General features: G+C 35.9%; 1 protein-coding gene across 3 annotated transcripts in view; it reads right to left on the bottom strand.

Annotated features, from left to right (window-relative positions):
• LOC145999680 (uncharacterized) overlaps positions 1 to 22,647 on the bottom strand; it is a 114,395-nt gene extending 91,748 nt beyond the window's left edge. For all 3 annotated transcript variants that reach the window (XM_083136884.1, XM_083136887.1, XM_083136885.1), the window contains exons 1-3: positions 22,362 to 22,647; positions 16,524 to 16,685; positions 10,861 to 11,375 (exon numbers count right to left, since the gene is read on the bottom strand). In XM_083136884.1, coding sequence (XP_082993010.1) covers positions 10,861 to 11,375; positions 16,524 to 16,685; positions 22,362 to 22,538 — 854 coding nt within the window. In that variant the 5' untranslated portion in view covers positions 22,539 to 22,647. The remainder of the gene's footprint in view (positions 1 to 10,860; positions 11,376 to 16,523; positions 16,686 to 22,361) is intronic.
• Positions 22,648 to 23,063: the final 416 nt, after the last annotated feature.

Here is a 23,063-nt window from a genome sequence, read left to right as displayed (position 1 = left end):
GCTGCAGCAAGGGATATTTGCTCGAGTGTCTAATATTTCGTAAAGATAATGCTGGACAGCATACGTAATTGACAGGTGCGAAAAATACTCAAACAGGCAAAATGAGCGAATACATTCAAAGCCCAGTAGCACACATACAACCATAATTTACATGTTGTAGTGGGCCCTCAAATATGAATCATCAAGTGAAAGACACAGTGAAATTGAAACTTAAGTGAACATAGTCATTATCTCCATGTTAAAATGTAATTTAGTTTATCTTATCAATACATAGCCATATATGAAAATGAAATAGTTGATTATGGGCTGAAACTACCAGGGTGGATTTTTACACATATATTTCTACGATTATTGTCTAATTGTGGTAAAAGACATCAACTTTGACATTTCCAGCTTCAGATTTCGAAATGCAACATATTTTAAATATGTGAATTTTTAGGTTTGGTGGGACCTGGCGAGATTCGACAGAGGCGAGTTTTTCCCTTTGGAGAGTTCTGAAGATTATTCGCTAGATTGAATCGAGTTTTACTGATTTTAATTGAAGGACTTGTGTAGAAAGACTAAGAAGTGTTTATTACAATTTAAAATGTTCAATATCCCTTTGGATTGTATAAGAGATGTTTTTTAACTGTCTTGTTCATTTATCATAATGGATCAAAAGGGAATTGTTGAGGAAGGACATAGTACGATATGCAATAATACTATAATCAGTGATATCAGTATTGAGGATATAATATCATCTGATTCAAAACATGACGAACAAGATGGAAATGATACTATGGACATTTCATACAAAGTACACATTACCAATCATGAAGAAAAAATATATCAATATGACATAGATGCAAATGAACCTTATTTAGTGATAATAGAAAGTAGAAACCAACAGTTAGGGAATTTGCATCCTGTTATAGTTGGGTATATGTTAATGGATAATAATGTGAAAGTAAAGTATGTAGATCAAAATGGATGAAATAGAGTTTGAGCATTATTCAACATGTCACAAGAAGCTAATAATTTTGTGAAAAATAAAGTGTTATTAGACAAGGAGTAAATGCCAGAATTCCTAAATCTTTAGTGAAGAAGGAAAGCCTTGTGTTTGAAATACCTAGAGTTTGAAATGCAGTATTTGAAAACAGTGCTAGTGACTAAGATGGAAAGAATGAACAAGAAAATATGGTGGAATGATGGGTCATTTAAGCTTGAACCTACTCAAGTCTTATGTGTGACTTTTAAGGGGACAGTTTTAAAACAATACATAGCAGTTGGAAAACAAATAGTTGAGGTAGTGCCACGTGTGAATCCAGTGTTACACTGTAATAGATGTTTCAGATTTGCCCACACAGATCAACAGTGCAAGGGGAAAAAATTGTGTTATAAATGTGGCCAAGATTATCACGAAGGAAACTGCAAAATGAGTGAAGCATGTATAAATTGTAAAGGAGATCATAACGCTTGCAACAAAATGTGCCCTAAATAACAGGATGAAAAGCAAATTCAAATTATTATGGCCAAGAAAAACATCTCATATTATGAAGCAAAAGGTATGGTGACGGGAAATAACTGAAGAAATATATCATGTGAACATAAAAATAAATAAATTTGGGAATCAATTTCAACACGAAACTGTTTGAAGAAATGGATTGGAATTCCCTCCCATCAAAAAGAGTTATGTGAATGAGCAGAATGCACGAACAAGTGATAGTTGCAAGGAGGTGAAAGAGAGTTATTGTGCGAGTTCTGTAACTCAAATGGCGGAACACAAGAAAATATCAAAGGAGAATAATGGTCAAAAAATAAGAGTACAATACAGCAAAGCTGTTACATCACCTCCAAAGATGATTATGAAAATGGCTACAAGACGTATTGTACAATTTCCATTGGAAAACAAAAAGGATGTGAATGTAGATTCTTCATCCTCATCAGACACAGAAAAAGAACAGACAAAATACAAATATCCCGTACATTTGAGAGAATTCCCTTTTAGTAAGCAAGAACAAAATATGGATAACATAAATGGCAGAAGATATTCAGATCGTAAATCAGCTTTTTGTAGACAAAAGGAAATATACCAGTCATTGTTGGACCTTTTCCCAGACATGATTGAATCAGTTCGTGATTTAAATGATTCCAGAAAGAAACAGATATTAATTTCAATGCAACAAATTATAGGAAAGATAATTGCAATATTATCAGAAAACTAAACTTGTAAAAGAGGATATGTCTTTTATAGTGCAATGGAATATAAATTCATTTACAGCTAGAAGATTAGAAGTATTACAAATTATAGATGAGCATCATTCAGGTATATTGAGTTTGTCCGAATTTCGTGGTAGACAGCATCAATATTATCAAATACCTCATTACGAGTTAATATCTAATTTACATACTAAATATACAAGAGGTGTACGTTTATATATACATGAAAGGATACAATTTAATAGAGTAACATTACCAGAATCATTAGCGTTGACAAAATTATTTAATAATTAATAGCAGTGAAAATTAAGATGAACACATTAGAGTGTACAATAGTTTCAATTTATATTCCATCGAGTTATAAATCTCAACATATTAAAGTAACACACTTTAATGAATTATTATGTTATGACCAAGACAGTGTCATTATTACAGATGATATGAATGCTCATCATGAAGCATGGGGTTGTAATTATAGAGATGCATTAGGATGTAGTATTTTGGACTGGGTTAGTGATCGATCATTAGATTTCATGAACGATGGGTCAGCTACTCATTATCCGTGGAATGGTAAATCACCAACAGCCATAGATTTAACTATTGTGTCAAATAATATAATAAATAAATTGTTTTGGGAAGTAGATCTTGTGAACAGGGGTAATGATCATTTGCCAATTTTCATTACACTGTTAAATGATGCACACTCAGTACCTAAAATATATTCTTTAGCAATTAGAAGATGGCTTGTTAAAAACATCGATTGGGAACTATATTCTGTAATTTTGGACACTTTTATCTCAATGGAAGATATTAAACAGGAACAAGATATAACGTGTCAACGTTATTTACAATTATTAACGTATGCAATGGATATTGTAGCTAAATGGAAGAAAATTAATAATAAAAACAACTTTCCTACTATAAGTTGTTGGAATGATGAGTGTCAAGATGCAAAAGAAGAAACAATAAAATTGTCTGAAAAATTTGCTGAACAACCTTTGCCAAATAATTGGATAAATTTAAAACAAGTAATAGCTAAAGCAAAACGTATCTTGAATAATGCAAAAACGCAAGCATGGGAAGAATTCTGTGAATCATTATCACCATCTGTTAAAGCAAACACAATTTGGAAAAAAATAAATTATCTTAGGAAACGACACAAAACTAGAGATTCACCTATAACAACAATTTGACAAGAACATTTTGGAAAAAAGTTTACACCTTGTCATGTAAGAAATAAGAAACTCAAGATTATAAATAATATAAGTTCCAGTGATGAATTTTATTCAAAAATAACTTTGCAAGAATTAAGAGAAATCCTAAATAATATAAAATCAACTGCCCCAGGATACGATGGAATAACGTATGAAATGATACGACATCAATCTGACAATGCATTAGAAGTACTTGTAAATATTTATAATACAGTAAAAACTACTTATCCCGGAACCTCTATAAGAAGGAAACCTGTAAATAAGGAAAAAAAAGTCCCAGAACAGACCGATTTTATACCTGAAAATGACCTGCTTAAGGTGGAAATCTCCTTAACGCGGAAACGGAACACCATTTAAAGACCAACGAGATGTTTTTATACTCAGTAAGATGGAAATTTCTTCCTTTATTTTTTTCGCTCGCAAGAAAACAATGCAATACTGTAGGTGGAACATGCCTCTGTTGCCACTCGCTTATCGGTAACGTTGTCGATATGAAAGAATGTGCTACAATACTCATAGCTGTTATGATTCAGTTTCTTTCTTTTATCTCTTACCCTCTTTCTCCACCTTTCTTTGCCTATTTCTCCTCTGGTTTTCATCATCTTTCTATTTTTCTTGTTATCTCTCTTCGTTTCTTTCTTTTTCTTCACTTTTATCTCAATTTCTCTTCACCTCTCTTATTCCATCTTTCAATCTTTCTCTTTCCCTCTATGCACATCACGCTATGACGGCAGGGGTCCCGAGTTCGAATCCTGGAATGGGCATGGATGTTTGTGAGTGTCCATTTTACTTCAATTTTTGTGCCACTTTTGGCTAATTTGGGAAGATGGGGATGAGGGATGATATGATGAAATTGATGAATGTATCACATTTTTATTCATGTACGTACATGCATTAGTTCTCTACATTATAAGTAATGCAAAATGTAAATCTGTATTTCCATTATTTCCTGCAGCGCTCTATACTGTATTTAAAACCAACCCTGTATAAGAAGGAAAAATGTTAAGATGGAAAATTTTGCTCGGAACCATCATGTTCCAGGTTAGACAGGTTTTACTCTAATATTCTGAGTAGTGGAAATGTACCACAAAAGTGGAAAACACATGTGATACTACCTATACTTAAACCAAATAAAGATCCAAATGAAGCTGAATCATTACGATCTATTACGTTGAGAAGACATTTGAAAGATTATTATTAAAAATATTAGAGTGGTATTTTGAGAAAGAACAATATATTATACTTATCAGTTCAGTTTTAGGATAAACAAGGGTTGTATTGATGCATTAGCAACATCAACATTACATGTTCAAAATGCAATGTATAAGAAACAATATACATTTGCTCACATTATAGATATACAAGATGCATATGATAGCGTTGATCCTCATATATTAATTGATATGTTAAATCAGACAAACACTCCGAAAATAATGAAGATAATATGGAACTTGATGATAAATAGGAAAATAATGTTTTGCTTTCAGGACACACTTAGTGGGCCCAGTACCACTTCACAAGGATTGCCGCAGGAAAGCCCACTGAGTCCATTATTATTTAAGGAATATTTCAATTTCATAATTCTACAATAAGAATAATTCAGTATGCAGATGATTTGTGTATATTAGGATCATTTTCTAATCAATATCAAGGTATTCAGAAACTAGAAAATAATTTTTATGATGTGAAATGTTGGTTGGAGGGAATGAACTTTATCATATTACAGAACAAGTCAGCAGCTGTATGTTTTAGTAACAAAAGTGAACATAAATTTCCAAATACGTTGACACAAATTGCTGGTATTCCATTTCAAAATAAAATAAAATATTTAGGAATTAATTTTGATAGAAAATTGACGTGGTTGGATCATATAAGGTATTTACAAGCTAAAGGTGAAAAAAATTTCAATATGCTAAACATTTTAGCAAATACTAATTGGGGTGTTCACCCAAGAATAATGTTATTTCAAAAAAAACTTTTTTAGGCCTAAACTAGAATATGGATGCAGCATATATGGAAATGCTACAGAAAGAATTCTATGCAAGATAGATAGTTTAGAAAGAAAAGTCTTCAGGAGATCACTGGGACTCATGAATTCAGCTCCCAATGTAGGAGTTTATTTAGAATCCATAGAGAAACCTTTTAAGTATAGATGCAAATGGATTACAAATAAATTTGTTTTGAAGTGCTGGGAAACACAAGAACATCCAGTAAATAAACTTATGTAAGACCAATGGATTTTATATCAAGAGAATAAAATAAAGGGACAATATTCAACTTTCCTACAATGTAAAATAGAATTTCAAGATTTATATTCATTAACAAGTTATACAAATGTTCAATCGTATTTACAAAATTGGGAGAATTATAGATTCATATACACAGTTGTATCAAAAAATAAAGAAGAAGTAGGATGTGCTTTTATTGACTCTTCTAATCGAAATATTACATATTGTGCATTGATGTACATTATATTGCTGCAGCCATGAACCTTTAGGTTTAAGAAGGCTAGAGAGTTAGTTAGTTAGTATTGATGTACATTAATAATATTCCAGAAAAAAATATACTAATATTAACAGATGCTAAGTGTTTTATATAGTGTGCAATCTTCATATAAAAAGTTATATAAGGCATCAGCATTGGTGCTTTAGATAATAAGATTATATGATAAGTTAACTACAGAGGGAAGGACAAGTCATTTTGCATATATACTAGCACATTCAAGGTTTCATTATAATGAAGTGGCAGATAAAAATGCTAAAGAAGCAAGAATAATGGATCACAGAACAAATATATTATTATCATGTACAGATATGTTACCAAGAGTTAAAAACAAAATTCAACAAGATTGGGAGACAAGGGTCAAACAAAAATTTACATATATGGGTCATTCATATAAATATGTACTAAATTTAAACAATAAGACTCCGTGGTTTTATATAATTAATATAACCAGAAAGTTTTTAGTTTTAATACTAAGATTGAGATCAGGTCACATACGTTTAAATCACCATTTATATAAAATTAATTTAGTTTAATTCACCTATGTGAAAGTGCAATCTAGACCAGGAAGATGCTAATCATGTTATATTTCAATGTTCACTTTATACCACTCAAAGGGAGATCTTATTAAAGAATTTAATAAAAAAAGGAATACCTCTCCCAACTTCTTTATCCACTTTAATATCGTCACCAGATGTAACAATTGTATCTATCATTTTTAGATTTTTTCATGATATTAATATAGACATATGAGAATTGTAAATATTCAAAACGTGTAACTTCATATAATCACCAGATATAACAATTGTATTTACTATCAATTTTAGATTTTGCATGATATTGATGTTGCATATGATGTGTATATGAAAACTGTATATATTCAAAATTTGTAATTTGATGTAACACTATCATGCTACATGCATGACTAATTTTTAGGACACTTGGTGTAGAGCTGGTATAACAGCTAAAACCAATCAAGTATGAATGAACATATGTCTCATTGATTGATATTTGATTCTATACATTCTCAAGCATCAAATGACTATGAGGGAGGGAAAGTGGTCCTAAGTAGTACTTTAGTAGTGGGTAACTTGAAACCTACAAGGTGGGTGGTGGAGTAACCGAAGTGTCAGTCCTGAAGAACTTGCTGTTCTCAAGAAGAACTTGCTGTTCTCCTTTCATTTGATAGTCCTTAACTTGGGTGCTTAAATTTCAGCAATGAAAGGATGTTGAGATCAGAGTCAATGAATTTAGCAGAACTCCATCTCTTATACAGCATAACACTAATTTCACTTATTTTACTAATTGCATAGAAAACATGATGAAGACAATTGAATTGCATCCTTTGTAAATACTTTGTGTACAACAAGGCAAATGTACTAGGGTTGGCACACTATTTTGAGCCAATACCCCTATTGCTCTCACAAACTGCTGCTGATATTGAGACATACTTGGTAATTCAGTAATTAAAAGATGTTGAAAAAAATTATTTGATTGACTGAGTTGTTGTTTTAAGTCCACTTTGTGCACTGTAAAGCTAATCGGGACTGGAGCTACAGTTTAAAGTGGGATCTGAACCACTATGTGTCTCCACCGGGTATCAAACTCAGGACCCCTTGATTACAAGGTGACGACACTACCACTGAACCATCAGGGAGGCCCTCAAAATAGTTATTAAATGTAGTAATAAAAGTACAGCTATACCATTTCAGTCTACTTCTTCCATATCTAAAATATGAAATATGATACTAAAGTTTTCACACTCGTATATTTCAGTCAAAAAGAAAATATATCTGTGTACTTTGTATCCTATGATAAAATCTAGAAAAATATTCATGATCTGTTTGCAAACATACATGATCCACTGTTTGGGGTAGTGTTATCAATACTGATGATTGCTTGATGACTTGCCACCCATCAACCCAGATAACCCTGCACTGCGGCCATACCTGGAAATCCTATTCTCTTTTCAAGCTACACACATCAAACAAGAAACAAAAAAACATAAGAAACCTCAAATGTCAGACTGTAAATGAACATGACAGACAGTAATAATTTAGGTCAGCTTTTATACATCAAAAAGCTCTACCACCTTAGGAATGGTAGACTGACATTACAGTGTAAAAATCTCACAAAATTTTGTCTTCCTGGTTTATGGTTTATGATGAAAGGATTATTATCCTTTCATCAAAAACTTCTCAGTAATGCTTGCTGAGCCTGGAGTGGCATAATTTGAACAAGAAACTCTGTGAAAGAGGGAGAAGGGGTTGAGATTTGATGGAAAATCTATGAACAATCAAGAAGAATATCAACCTGGGATAATTGTGAAACGTATTTTCACAATTGACACATATTATTTTGCTAATGACGGACGGGGTGCAAATATTCACGAATTTTATTTAATTTTGTTGTAGTAAATTTCATGCTGTCTTCAATGGCAGTCAGCATTGGTCTGGATGGATTCAAGCCAGATTTTAACATATGGATTCTTTCATATAGATCGACCACAAGGAAAAAAACCTTGAGACGAAAAGTCCTCGCGCAGCTTTCCCTTCTTCCCTCCACCTCGGGCCATAAGGAAGCATGGTCCACTCTCCCCCTCCTCTACTCGTGGGAGTACCGCCCACAGGAGTCGCGGGTCTGCGCAGGTTGTTTTGCTCGTGGTTCCACTATAGTAACCTAGCTCAAACAAAACTCCCCAAAAACCAAATTAAGAAGTGGGGCTAGTCAGAAAAAGTTGTAAATTATTGCTTTAAATATTTGTGACATCAACAATAATTGTAAACAGTTTAAGGGAAAGAGTTGCAGTTTTGCAATGGGTGTGCACGTATTTCGAATGAGCACTACTACTACTACTAAAAAAAACACTGCATATGAGAGAGTATGAATTTCTCCCAATGTTGCAAGTGGAAGAGTTTCATTATTAAGCTAGTCACAATATTTGAAAAATATGAAGACTAACAATTTTCAGAATCCCATGTATTTCTCATGGAGAATCAACTTCATGTTACGGCTAATCAAATGCAAGTTTCGACTTTTCTGCCTGTCAATTAGATCTTCAATCTGTCCTCCTTCATTAACATCTTTTTCTATGCCATCAAAGTTTATTATTCCCAAGAGAACAAATAAAATAATGCTCCCACAAGTGCAATGCTTTTCTCCTTGCCTTCTAAGGGAATCCTGGCAGTGTTGCCAAAGCTCATGCACATAAAACAGCTAAATTCCACCCTAAATGGAGATAAAACTGACTTTCAAGAAGCTAGGTTTACAAAGGTTCCTCCTGGTGTAATTTTAGGCGTCAAAGGGGTGGGAGGTGCTGCTATTACCATTAACTTTAAAGTGATGACAATTTATTCTTAGTTTTCACAGTCTAGATTCGGTGACACCACACATCAACAATCCACCGACGGTCTTATGAAATCAAAAATAAAGGATTATGTCATCTTCACATCAGCCACGGCACTATAAAAAAGTAGCTGGAGAGGTAGGAAGGGGTGGGGTGATGCAGCCAATATAATAATATCACGTCACATGCAAAATGTATACTAATGGCAAAAGTTGGTCTATGTGGGCCGGAGCCAGTGATGGCATCATAGTGGGGCACGGTGATGGGTGCCCCAGTTCACAGCCTCACGAAAACTGTTCCTCATGCTCTTAAGAAAAGTTGGAGGGATGGGGGACTTAGTTGAGCTTACCACTCCAAATAATTAATGCAATGCAAGTCACAATGGATTTTATCAGACATTTTTTTCTCAATAGTCACTTACACAAAATATGCCACTGTTGGTTGTGGTATACTGACTTCCCTCTGAAATCATTCTAAAAATGGTTCTATAAGAAAAAAACTATGTACATAAAGGGTGTCTCAAAAATACGGGCTTTTTTGAAAATGTTAGTTTGCAACACTGAAATACATGTGGTGCCACATAACGCACACAACGTGAAGTAAGTACCATGCCATTCAGTTATCATGGAGAAGTGAGGCGGTGTGCAGCATGGATATAGTCGTCACGTTCATTGGTTCCCCAGCATGATAAATTTCAAACTTTCATGTTAATAATTGGGTCTGAAAAAGCAAAGTGAAGTAAAGCATGTAAATCCACAAAAAAATTCCATCAAATAGCAGAAGAAAATTTTAAAGGACTAGCTATAAATTTCAAACTAGAGTTGAAATTGAAAATGAAAAAAATAGTTGTTATATTTATCTACAGCACTCAGTTGTTATATTTATCTACAGCGCTCACGCACCAAATTTCATCCAAATCTGAGATGGTGGGGTGGATACCTGGATGGGCCCAAGTTCCTTTTGTTTTATTGTGATTTCATCATGCTACGAATGCAATTTTAACATAGTTGGATTTTGATTTACTTCTGTTAACACATAATGTGAAGTTTTAGAGTTTTAGCGATTACCTAAGATGTTCAATATATGCTTTCGTAGTTAGGTTAGACAGTCCAGGTTTCGTTCTCTTAGTATTAAAATAAAGTCCCTAAATGAATTCTACTAAGGATCTGATTTACTTCTACATTAGTCTACGATACGATACTTACAGTCGCTTGTTAATGGAAAATACATTGTTCACGGGAAGCATAAAATCTTGAGTAAGGTAATTTTTAAGTTGTTTCTTTCAACATAAATAACTTTTTTCGAAATCCAAACAGTGCTCATTACTTTAAGGAAGGGACAAATTTCGTGTGACAATTATTGCCAAAATTCTACGATATAATTAGTTTTCCTTCTAGAGAATTTGAAAAAAAAACATAAAACAATTGGAACCATTACCCCCGCATGATCTTGCATGGAATAACTCACTAACACTGCAGCATTGGTGACAATATTCAATAAATGAATTGCATTGTAACTTGTAAGTAATAAGGTCTAATTTTGAACTTTAGTACTGGCATGTTCACTTTCAATCCTTGTACTAAAATTTCCTTCACCTACCTTTCTCCAGAATCTGTCCCTTGGCTTTCCACCTCTTCCGTGATCACCACATTCTTTTTCCTGTCTTCATCATCACTTAATACTAATGCATCATTGTCACTATCTTCAGCTGGCACTTTTCCCACAAATTGTTCACAATCATACGGATAAAATCCTTCACTTTCAGAAACATTTTGTCCACTAGGAGCTTCCTCACTTGTGCCTTCAAAATGCATCAAATCTTCATCACTCTCACTTTCAACTTTACCAACTAAAGTTTCTTCAATGTACTGACTGGATAAATTGCTGTCAACAGAGATGTCAACATCAGGAGGCTCCTTGATTGATTCAATTTCAGCCTTAACACACGACTCATCTGGAAGCCACACATTCTCCAGAGATGTTTGTTCACAAACTAAGGGATCAGCACTTTCTGTTTCAGACTTTATTGTCACTTCTGGAGGAGGGAAACCCGTATCAGATACTGGAGCAGGCACAGTTTCTTCACTACCGCGAGACGAGGATGCAGAATGCTTCTGAAATACAATCATAAGGTACATACATTTTATGATATTGCCTTTGCATATATAAAACAACACTTTCCTCTTCCTACAGAAATTACTATCCTAATTGTGCAGCTTAGAAGCCACCAGCAAAGCAAGGCTGCTTCAGTGTTCCCAGGCACCCCTCAACAGTGAATGATAACCACATTTACCCTCCATGACGTAAGATTGCATCTGCACTGTCTATATGCTAGCATTTACTTATTACGAAGGCTTTCAGTCAGTATCAGTAATATATTTTTCTACGCCAGATGCTACAATGAATGCACACACTGATGTAGAAGTTGATATTTTGTCTGCTAGAGTATACCGTGGTGCAGCACAATGCACTCTGGGAACCCATTCTCTATAGCAATTATGGGACTGAGTTAGAAGGGTTCATGGGGGGTTTTATAGAAAGAATAGTTGATTCCCAGGGTGAGCGATCTAAGGTGGGAATTTTCAGGCAATGTCCCAGCCCCAGGGTTCACACAACCTCTAATCAAAGAGGTTCTGGTGAAGCTGGGGAATGGGAGAGGCACTGGCTAGAGCCTCATGCTTATCACATCACCTTGACTATGACTGCATCCGAATCAGCAGCAGATGTTGCCTAGAGCACCGTTCCACCCTCGGAATCCACCTAACGCCGTTGTCTGAATTGTTAGAATAGATGGAGTTGGAGGGGAAAGGTGGAAGGAGCATCACGTGCACACTTCAACTCGCTGTGGCCATGCGCTTGGCAGCCATATTGCAACTTTCACTTTGCAGAGGCAGAGGCAGAGTTTACTGAATAGAAAATGTAATAAAACTCAGTGCTACTTTGATATTTTATCGATAACTTTGTATGTAGAAAAATTTTGAATGAAGAAATCAAATGCCACATTTTTAATATGAGTAGTTAATAGGTGGAAATCATTGTGATGTTTGTTTGGCATCTGCCTTCTGCTTTCGTAGAATGTGCCTGAGCTTCGAGCTTACACCTGGCAGAAAAATTGACAACCATACTGCAAGGGGACATGTAGATTTGGACAACTTCGACGGCACACGAAAGAAATGGGACTGCCAATTTGGACATGGCCTATGACAGATTAAATTATCTGGGACCTACCTCTGCAACTTCAATATATGCATTCATGGCACAGTGCAGGACAAAAGGGATAGCTTTACTTTTTAATGTAACAAAAAAACAGAGAGCATCTTAAAAACGTGATTAACAAAATGCCCCCCATTTGCCACTGGTAGTAATCTATGAATCATGGAATCAGATAATGACTTTATTCCTGCCTTTACACATGACATGTAAAATTTCTTCAGATTGACATTTGGTGGCAGCACTATGCTGACTGTAGCCTTTTTGTGCACTTTAACCTTTCAGCGAGCGCGTTCATAATCGTGTCACCAGCGGGCACGTGACGCATTTTTTACGTCATTTAGTATCATTCATTATGAGCAAGGATTTTTATAATATAAACGTAAATATTTTTGGGTCTACATTCATTGATATCATATCTGAGGTTAATATAAATGAAACATATTGAAATACAAGTTAGAATGCTGAAAAAAGAAGATAAAACAGTACGTAACTTATTACATATTTATAGCGCACCACGCTTTTCATCAGCAGGCGCGTGTCGTACTTTTTACGACAGATATTCATGCTGAAAACCTAAATGTTACAAGTCTATGTACAAACACTTTACATTCCAAGTTCAAGAGGGACCGAGTCGAGTAAAAATTCTCTACGTCATATGAAAAATTATGGGCAGTCTATGGCAATATCCTGTGTACACACTCCCGCCTCCCCCTTCCCTCAACTCACACACACACACACACACACACCAACACACACACACACAAACAAACACACACACACACACACTATATCTCGTATAAACTAAGTAAAATAAACCAAATAATAAGAACTTACTTTCACATTTACGGATATGTCCGTCCCCTCAAAACATCCTGGGAACGAGCCTAGCTACCAAAGTCAAGTCGCGATTAGCCTTTCTGTGCATAAAGCGGACTCAAAAACAAAATCAATCAATCTATTCTATTCGAGAAACTTGAAGGATACGCTGAATTTCGCTAACGTCTTCGTTTTGTCAACTCATTTTCAAAAATGACCTGACTAAATAATTACAGAACAGGAGCAGGCGCGCAGCGCAAACTTTACGACACGGTGTTCTGATCTGAAATAAACAACAATTGACAGAGTATAACATATGGATTAGTAACAATGACTGCTAATATGCAACACAAAATACCTCTTTGAGGAATACATAAAAAGCATAGGTCGACGAATTCAAAGGAAACACAAGAAAATTAAAGAAAATTACTATTGGCGTAAATTTTGCGCAGGCGCGCCCGCTCGAAGGTTAAACAATGTTCAGATGAAAATAACTAATTCTGTTCATCAACATTCAAATTGTATGTGGAAGAAATGGTATAAAATGTCACAGAGGACTTGTTAAAGCACTTCCATATCCAACAGTGGTTTGCTATACTAATTTGCCACCACTGTAAAAGTTCTGACAAGCACCTAGCAACATGTAGGTGGTGCATCTCATTGCCTACTCTACATTCTCCTTTGTCACTGTGAACAGTGGGTATTACAGTAGCTTTATGGATATGTCCAGTGATATGTCAGAAATGACAAAAACTTCTTGGTAGACATCAGATTGTGCTGCACCATAGTGCAAGGAGCCATGGTACAAAGTTAGTTGCCACACTGCTTGAGTAATGAGGTTTGGAAGTGCTAGAAGATCCACTACAGTGATGTCAATGACATAGTGTACATCATAGGCTGGTACCTCAGTAATATATATATAGAAAAATTAGGGATGAGTCGATATGAAATTTACCAATACCGATAACCAATGTTCGACTGATCCCATATAAAATTTTAAATGATCCTTGAATCATCTAAATGCTTCATTCACCTCCTTAGACTGCAATGCAAAAGAAGCTGCATATTTAGAGATTTACTTTCAACAAAAGTAGGGCATGGAGATTGTATGTCTATATCCCATAAAAATTATAAGAAAATGGCAGAATATTGCAATACATTATTAGATATTTACAGATACATTGGATGTGGTAAAATTATCGGTGATTTTATCGATAAACCGATATGCATGTATTAGGCCGATACCAATAGTGTATCGATTAATCTGTTCCATCCCTAGAAAAAAACGATTCTGCTGACAGCATGAGATTATTGCCAGAAGTTTTGGCAAAATGTGGTATATTTGGCTAAAGACTATGCAGTAATTTCATCCTCCACAATAATATAAGTAGTCAGTTATGAGCATGTATTCACTTTTTTTTAAATGATCCTCACCTATTTCGCAACAGACAACTTTCTCCAACACTGTGCAGAAATCCCAAGAAAAATGGCTAGTCAAAATTACATTTATAGGTTCAAAAATATCAATTTAATACTTGATTGATCAATTTGATTTATTTCACTTCACTTTTCTGCCACTGTTGGCTAATTACGAAGATGGGGATGAGTGATGATATGATGGCATTGATGCCCATGCCTAGGATAGGATTCGAACCCGGGACACCTGGCATCGTAGTACGATGTGCTAACCACTCTGCCATGGGGCAGGCTATTCATATAATAGATGTATTAATGGGATAAGAAAGAGCATGGGCTGGTCGACACACTGATTGGTTAATAGTTTTTTTGTTCATTGTGCCTGTGCTGTATCTGAACTTTTCATGGTGCTTCAAGTCAGAAAATGCATAACAGTTATTGTATTTACAGTGTAACTTAGAATAAACATTCCTCGGGGGACAGTAGTACAGAACTCAAAAGGTGGGAAAAAATAAAAATAAGAACTTGAAATTAGGGTTCTGCTGTATGCTATCTGATCTACATTCTGACACACTGGGAGTGCATAATTATTAGTCACACACAGGAGATGTACTACGTAGAATTTTCAGCGCTGAAAATTCTACGTAGTACATCTCCTAGGTGTGCATAATCTTAACGGATTTACATCTCTACGCTGGGAGGAACCAGGCAACGTCGACAGTGTTTCAAAGGCAACAGATCCCGTTGCAGTAGCACTTGCAGAGACGATTCCAAACAGGTAAAACAACAACGGCGAAAATCTGGGCAAAGTCAGGCTGGCTCGGTAGCTCAGTGGTAGAGCAATGGCATGGTACGCAAAAGACCTGGGTTCATGTCCTGGTTGAGCCGGCATTCTTTGCTGAAAATTTTATGTAATAGTGGGAGTGGTTCATAAAAAGAAAGTTCAGTGTTTAGATCTTTTAACACAAGACTGCTTTGTTCTTCTCCAACTTAGCCTTTTATCCTCATTTTACAGTTCCTGGTGAAGACACTTGTTAGAAGATTGAACACTGAATATGTCATTTTTATTATCCATTCAAGGCATGACTTTTATTACTATTTTATTATGATGAGTGCAGTGACATAGACATATTAGGTAAAATATTTATGCACGTCGTGCAATTTGAGTAACTTCATTGAATTTTAAATGGTATTTTTAAATATTTAGTTCAGGTTATTTACATATATATTTCATTCTGACTGTATTTTGCAATAGTTTACAATGAGGCCCATGTTGCGTACAAAAATGAATGAATGAAATATTTATTTTACTTCATCTTTCTGCCACTTTTGGTTAATTGCAAAGATGAGGATGAATGGTGATACAATGAAGTGGATGAAGAACAATCACAATCACACATGGATGACACAACACCATTCCTACAGAGGATTATACTGGCTACAGGTTCAAGTGCTAGAGCCCCGTTAGTCAGCAACAATGCAGACCAGAGTCTGCTATGCATAAGTGAGGTTGCAATTTGGATCTCTTTGGAAAGGATCACCCCTTACATCTCCCCCCAAAAAAAATTGCTATTAAACACATTGAGAAGAATAGAGTATAGAGTACTAAAAAACAATTTTATACACAAGAGCCCAGAAACCCACATACCACTTTCACTATGGGTCTTCATGAAAGAATTCATGATTCCATTCTTAGTAATAGCAGGTGTACAAATTTTAATTTTTAAAAATGCATCTATTACCACACCATGAACAACTAAAATTTCACTTGTCTTTTACACATGCCACCATTTGTTCAAGTATAAAATTATCTTTACCTTAACACTAGACTTCCTCTTGCACCTCGTTTCTGCACATGACAGGTATTCCTTGAGAAGGTCTTCCGATTCATGACACATGTTGTGGAAATCCTGGAAATCTTCTAGCTTGTCTACACACGAATAGCACACAAACTTTGGCAAACTGTCATCCTCTGTAACCTGAGAATGGGAGAAAATTGAATTTATAAGTATGATTGGGACAGGAGTATTTACAAGCTGTGTAGGTAATAAAATTTTTGAGCTTATAATAGTCAAAATGATTAATGTTTTTAGTCAAATCATGCCAGAAATGGACTTTTAACAGAAATAATACAAACAATCATCCAAGAAACAAAAAAGAAAAAATGTGCGAAATATCTTTTAGATAAAACGTTTGCATTGATTGATGCAGTATACTTGAACAAAGCTTACAATTTCGAAATGTGGTAGCACTTTAATTATCAGTCACATCTTTATGTGGGGAAAAGAGTTTCACCTATGACAAGCAACTGCTACAATAAATTCTTGCATGTATAAAACATTACAAGGGAGAATTGAGTACATTTTATTGAAATGTTGTGAAAGTAGAATAAAGTTAATTGTGGTGTAATTAAACCAAAACACTTTTTAAACGATTCATTCATTTCTCAAAATATAATGTGCAAATGTTCTTCATGTTCTGTTTTCTTTCCAATACCATGCTATGAGACAGTATTCCCTTCCTCCCTCCAGTCAGAGCACTGATTGAACGTTATGAGTTGCTTGTCTATGTAGGATAAATGTTATTTGTGGTTAGGAGCTCTATACCAATATAAGTCATGCACTCTCATAATCATATTTTCAAACTTTTTTTTTTGTACTACAGTTTTGAACCTTGTGCATGAAACTTACACAATCATTATAAAATTACTTGCACTATAATTTGACAATACAAAAAAAAGTAAAGTGGTCCCCTGTGCATAGCACCACGCCATGAAGGCGTATAGGGGGTGTGGGGGTAACGCCCCACTTTCTTGATCCAGTCGTGAGTGGAGGTGATGTGATCAGCATCATGCCCCTGACCGCCTTTACCCCCCAGGGTTTCCCCCAGGTACCCATGTTATTCGACGCTGGGTGTGCACCGGGGCCGCTTCCATCGTTAGAAAAGTTCCCGGATTTGAACCGGCCGGGGATCGAACCCGGGACCTTTAGCATGGTAGTCAGACGCTTTACCGACTGAGCCACCGCGGCCACAATTTGACAATACAATTATTAAAATATAATGCACAATTTAGGAGGAGCATAAGCAGGGTGGATGAGCAAACAAGGACAAGGAATCTATTTAGTAATCATAACAACATGTTCATGCAGCTAAAAAAACTTGATAGACTACAATGGTATTATATGTGAGTGATATCGGAAAATGTGTTCCAAGATGGTTGTTACTCGCTACTCATTACAAGGAACAGGCTCTGGGTATATGCCTAATATGACGTGTCGTGGATGCGTGGTGAAATTCAGGTACGTTTTCCGTATCCTGGAAACGGGTTTCTTCAAATTTAAAAGTTTGGAGCTCATTTAGGGGCAGGTGACTCCCGCCAATTTCTAACATGCCTTTAACAGGGACTCTATAGGAAAAGCCGGAGCGGAGCAAGGGCGGGGCCGCGATAGTGAGCGGTAGGTCAATTACTCCAGGGGCGGAGCCCGGAATCGGTGGGAAATTTGGACTCAAAAATTTGAAACAAAAATAATTTTTTAGTTTAAATTTCCCACCAATTCCGAGACAGATAGCCCCAAAAATCATTCACGGATAGCAACACGAAACATTACAATTTTCTTCGTAAAACAATGCGAAAAAGTTTAAAAAAAATAGATTAGATGAGATTTGTTCACGGGTATTTCTTAGGTTCTGAAGGTTGAAACACTGCATAAAGAATGAAAATCGACAAAACACAAGCACGACGCGCGATTATGTAGGAAGATGTACGTGCCATATAGTCTCAGGCAAGCGAAAAGACTACGAGAAAGAACTACTCGTAATGTGAAAAATTGCAATTACTTTCATCAAAAAAAACGTGAAAACACCTTAAAGAATGTTCCTCGAAGCAGATAGGTAAGTACAAATGTCAAAAATTGACAAAACGAAGAAATTATAGGTGTCCGGGGAATAGTAGATTTTTACTGAAAAAAGATATTTTTAGTCACTTTCAGTTGGGTACATATTAATAATATGGGGGTACTCGTTCATATTTTGCATACTCAATAATTTAGGACACTTAATGACGATTGTGCAGTTAAAATTTGTCGCTCAAGTGCTACGAAACTGACATTTTTGACAGTGCCTGGTCGGAATTAGCATTCAACCCCTAGAACGATGTACGGGTAGCTCCACGATCCATGCATGGTAAGGTTAGGAAAACATATTTAAAATTTGGGGTAACATTATAGTATAAGGGAAACGGATTTCTTCAAATTTACAGGAGAAAGTACTTAAGGAAATCATTTTCTGTAGCGTTGTGGAAGTTCGTGAATCTAGTTTTGATCCATTTTAATGCGAAAACATGTCGTTTTCTGCGAAAATCTCTGTCCGACATGCTGTTTCTGCTGCCACCATTTGCTTTCTTCACGAGAGTACAATGTCCTGTGTGTTAAGATGACGCAACCCCATAGTCAGTGTTTCAGCCTCGCTGTGTTTTCACTAGAACATGACGTGTCAAGTATTTTTAATTTTTTTTTATTATGTTAACTATTCTTGCCTAACCTAACTTAACCTAACCTTACGGAAAATGGTTTTTGGGGCTAACGTCAATGGTGTGTGGGGCTAACGTCAATGGCTTGTGAGGCTAACGTCAATGGTTTGCGAAGTATTAGCATAATTTCAAATCCGGGCACGAAAGTAGGTATTTTCCGGTGAACTGCATAAATCGACAAAACACTTGCACAACGCGCCCTGAACCAGTATGCTGTCACCCGCCATAATGTGTTACAGAATCGAAATAACAAGAAACAGTAAGTACTCCTAAATGTAAGAAATAGACATTATCTTAGTTAGAAATGCATTATTTCACCTTAGGAAATGTTCGGCATTCCAAAATAGTACGTTAGCAATGTAAAAAATATGATTTATAGGTGTTTCCCTTATAATAGTACCAAATTGGTTTGGGGTCGTAGTAATATCAGTAATATATATTTCGTCCTTAAAGTATTCAAAACGCAAAATCTTGCAATAAATAGTGAGCAAACGTGTATTGCCGGTTGCGATCACGGACCCTCTTCTTTTTGCAAATTCAACACGTGAGCGCCAAATTTTAACTTCAGGTTTGTGATTAGGAGCCCTAAATTAGCGAGTATGCAAAATATGAACGAAATTGGACAAGGGTCCGGTATTGTAAAATCGCTCTATAATTTCAATTTTTCACATTACAAGTATTTATTGTTCTTCCTTTTCTCGCTTCCGTAAGAAACAATATAGCGGGCACAGCTTGACGCATCGTGGATCATCAGTGGGTATGCAGTGTTTCCAACCTTCTTAACTGAAAATGCCCCACAAACCATTCACGGTAAGGTTAGGTTAGGTTCAGTTAGGTTAGGCAAACATAATTAAAATTTGGGGACCTACCCAAAAAATGGCCCACAAACCATTCGCGCATAGCCCCAGAAACCATTCACGTTAAGGTTAGGTCTGGTTCAGGCAAACATAGTTAAAATTTGGAGTTGTAGCTATTTAGTTTTTTCATCTCCTTCCAAAAAAAAAAAAAAAAAGGTGTGGTTGGAAAAAATGACAGCGGGATTACGTCATCAAACATACACAACATCCGGTTTACATAGAGGAAGCAAGTAAAAGCAACGGCAATTGCTCTTCAAAAATACATGAATTCCTGGTCTAATAGATTCAACGATGAAAGAAAATACCTCCACGACCTTTCAAAATGCTATAGAAACTCATTTCCGTTCGTTTCGGTAAAATTTTAGTATCCGCAAAACGTATTTCTTCAATTTTAAAGGAGAAATTACTTACCAAACTGACTTTCCGTACACTTTTGAAAGGTCGTGGAACTGTTTTTTCCCATTGCTTAATTTATTTTACCGGTAAATCATGATTTTTGAAGATTAATGTCGGTACTACTTTACTATACCGGAGACACCTATCAATGATTTATTTCGCAATTTTTTACATTGCTAACGTACTATTCTGCATTGCGGAACATTTCTTTAGGTGAAATAATGAATTTCTAACGAAAATAATGTCTCTTTCTTACAATAACGAGTACTTACTGCTGTTCCTTTTTACCCACAAACCTTCCACGGGCAGTCCCAAAAACCATTGACGTTAGTTCAAAAATTCACGATAGCCCCACGAACCATCACGGGGATGCCTACTAAGTTAGGTTAGGTTCCATTAGCACTCCTTTCGTTCAACCTAGCATATACGGACAATACGAGAGTGTATTGTGCTCTCGTGCAGAAAGCAAATGGCGGCAGCAGCAATAGCACGTTGGAAATAGATTTTCGTAGAAAACCACATGCTTTCGCATTAAAATGGATCAAACATTCCCGAACATCAAACGCTACAGAAAATGATTTGCGTAAGTACTTTCTCCTGTAAATTGGAAGAAATCCGTCTCCGGTATAGTAAAGTGTTACCTTAATGTCTCTCCGATGCACGAAAGATGTGTAACCCCCCAGTCAGTGTTTCCAACCACGCCCTTTTTTTTTTTACATTACAATTTTGAGGATGACAATTTTAACTGTTTGCCTAACCTAACCGAACCTAACCTTGCCGTGCATAGTTCGTTAGGCTATTTATGAATGGTTCGTGGGGCTATCCGTGCATGGTTCGTGGGGTTTTCAAACCCGGAAAAAAATACAAAATCAGTCAGGGTACTTTTATCGTATGAGGGAAACACCTATGAATCATATATTTCGGACTTCTTTACATTGCTAACGTGTTATTTTCGAATATGGAACATTTCCTAAAGTGAAATAATGCATATCAATGTCTATTTCTTAGATTTACGAGTACTTACTGTTACTTGTTGTTTCGAATCTGTAACACATTATGGCTGTGATAGCGTACTGGTTTAGGGGGCGTTCTGAGAGTGTTTTGTCGATTTATGCAGTGTTGCAACCTTGTTCACCGGAAAATATCTACTTTCGTGCCTGGATTTGAAATTATGTTAATACGTCGCAAACCATTGACATTAGTCTCACAAACCATTGACGTTAGCCCCAAAAACCATTTCCGTAAGGTTAGGTTAGGCAAGCATAGTTTTAAAAAAAAAATACTCGACATGTCATGTTCTAGTGAAAACACGGCGAGGCTGAAACACTGGCTACGGGGTTGCATCATCTTAACACACGGAACATTGCACTCTCGTGCAGAAAGCAAATGGCGCGAGCAGAAATAGCATGTTGGACAGAGATTTTCGCAGAAAACAACACGCATTCACATTAAAATGGATCAAATCTACATTCAGGAACTTCCACAACGCTAAAGAAAATTATTTCCGTAAGTACTTTCTCATGTAAATTTGAAGGAATCCGTTTCCCTCATACGATAATGTTACCAAAATCAGTAACACGAAAGTAGGTATTTTTCGGTGAAGAAGGTTGGAAACACTTCACACACAGTGATCATGGACAACCCTAGTCAAGATTTGCCCGCCATATTGTGTGTAACGTAACCAACCAGAAAATAAACGAACAATAATTACTTGATATGTGGAAAATTGAAATTATTGTCGTGAAAAAAACTAAATCCCACGTTCAAGAATCCTTAGCAATGCAGAATACGTAAGCACCAATAAGAAGAAAATGAAGGAATTTCAGACGTTTGGCGGATACTTAAGTTTTACCCAAATAATAAAATATACTCACAATGAGGGATAGACAATTTAATATCTTCCCTTGAATATCTCGTCGTTGTCCGTCATCTAGGCAGAAGTTTAATTTCGAACTAGCGTTCGTCAAGCAAAGCCGACATAAATTATGGTAATCCTCTCCGATTTCTGTGTGCTGATAAAAATTTCTATTCAGTAACTTAGGTCCCATCATTTCAAACTTTCACAAAATTACCATATTTTCAGTGAAAAATACAAAACAAGGATTGCCTCATAGGAAGTTTGTACCATAAATAAGATCATACGTCCAATTAATCCATGGTTTCTTTGTACTTTGTTGACATCGGTTAGTAGCCTGTGATCCGTACATTCACTATTTCAATGCTCCATTCAGTACCTTCGGATTATCAGCGCTGAAGCTTCAGTTGACGTCATCGCGTATTCCACCACTTAACGTTCGAATTTTCATCACAAATTGTTTCAAAATGGAGGCTACAGTTGTTCTTTTCTCTGCAGTTTCGGCTGTTGCTTCGGTTTTTATGGAAACACCGTTGTTGAATAAATTTAAAAGAACAACTAAGGCTCTGTCCGAAAGGTACAAAGTAAAGACTTGAAGTATGGTCTTGACCGAAGTGACGTCACCTAGTACAGTTCGAAAGCGCCAAGAATAGCAGGGCGATTCACGAAAACGACTACAAAATCGAGTCCACAACGATGTAGTAGTTTTTAGTAGTAAAAT

This window comes from Lepisma saccharinum, chromosome 15 (genome assembly GCF_977018435.1).
Source record: "Lepisma saccharinum chromosome 15, izLepSacc3.1, whole genome shotgun sequence".
Classification (NCBI taxonomy): Eukaryota; Metazoa; Arthropoda; class Insecta; order Zygentoma; family Lepismatidae; genus Lepisma; species Lepisma saccharinum.
The sequence above is the reverse complement of the archived record's forward strand: the minus strand, read 5'-3'. Positions and strand labels throughout refer to the sequence as shown.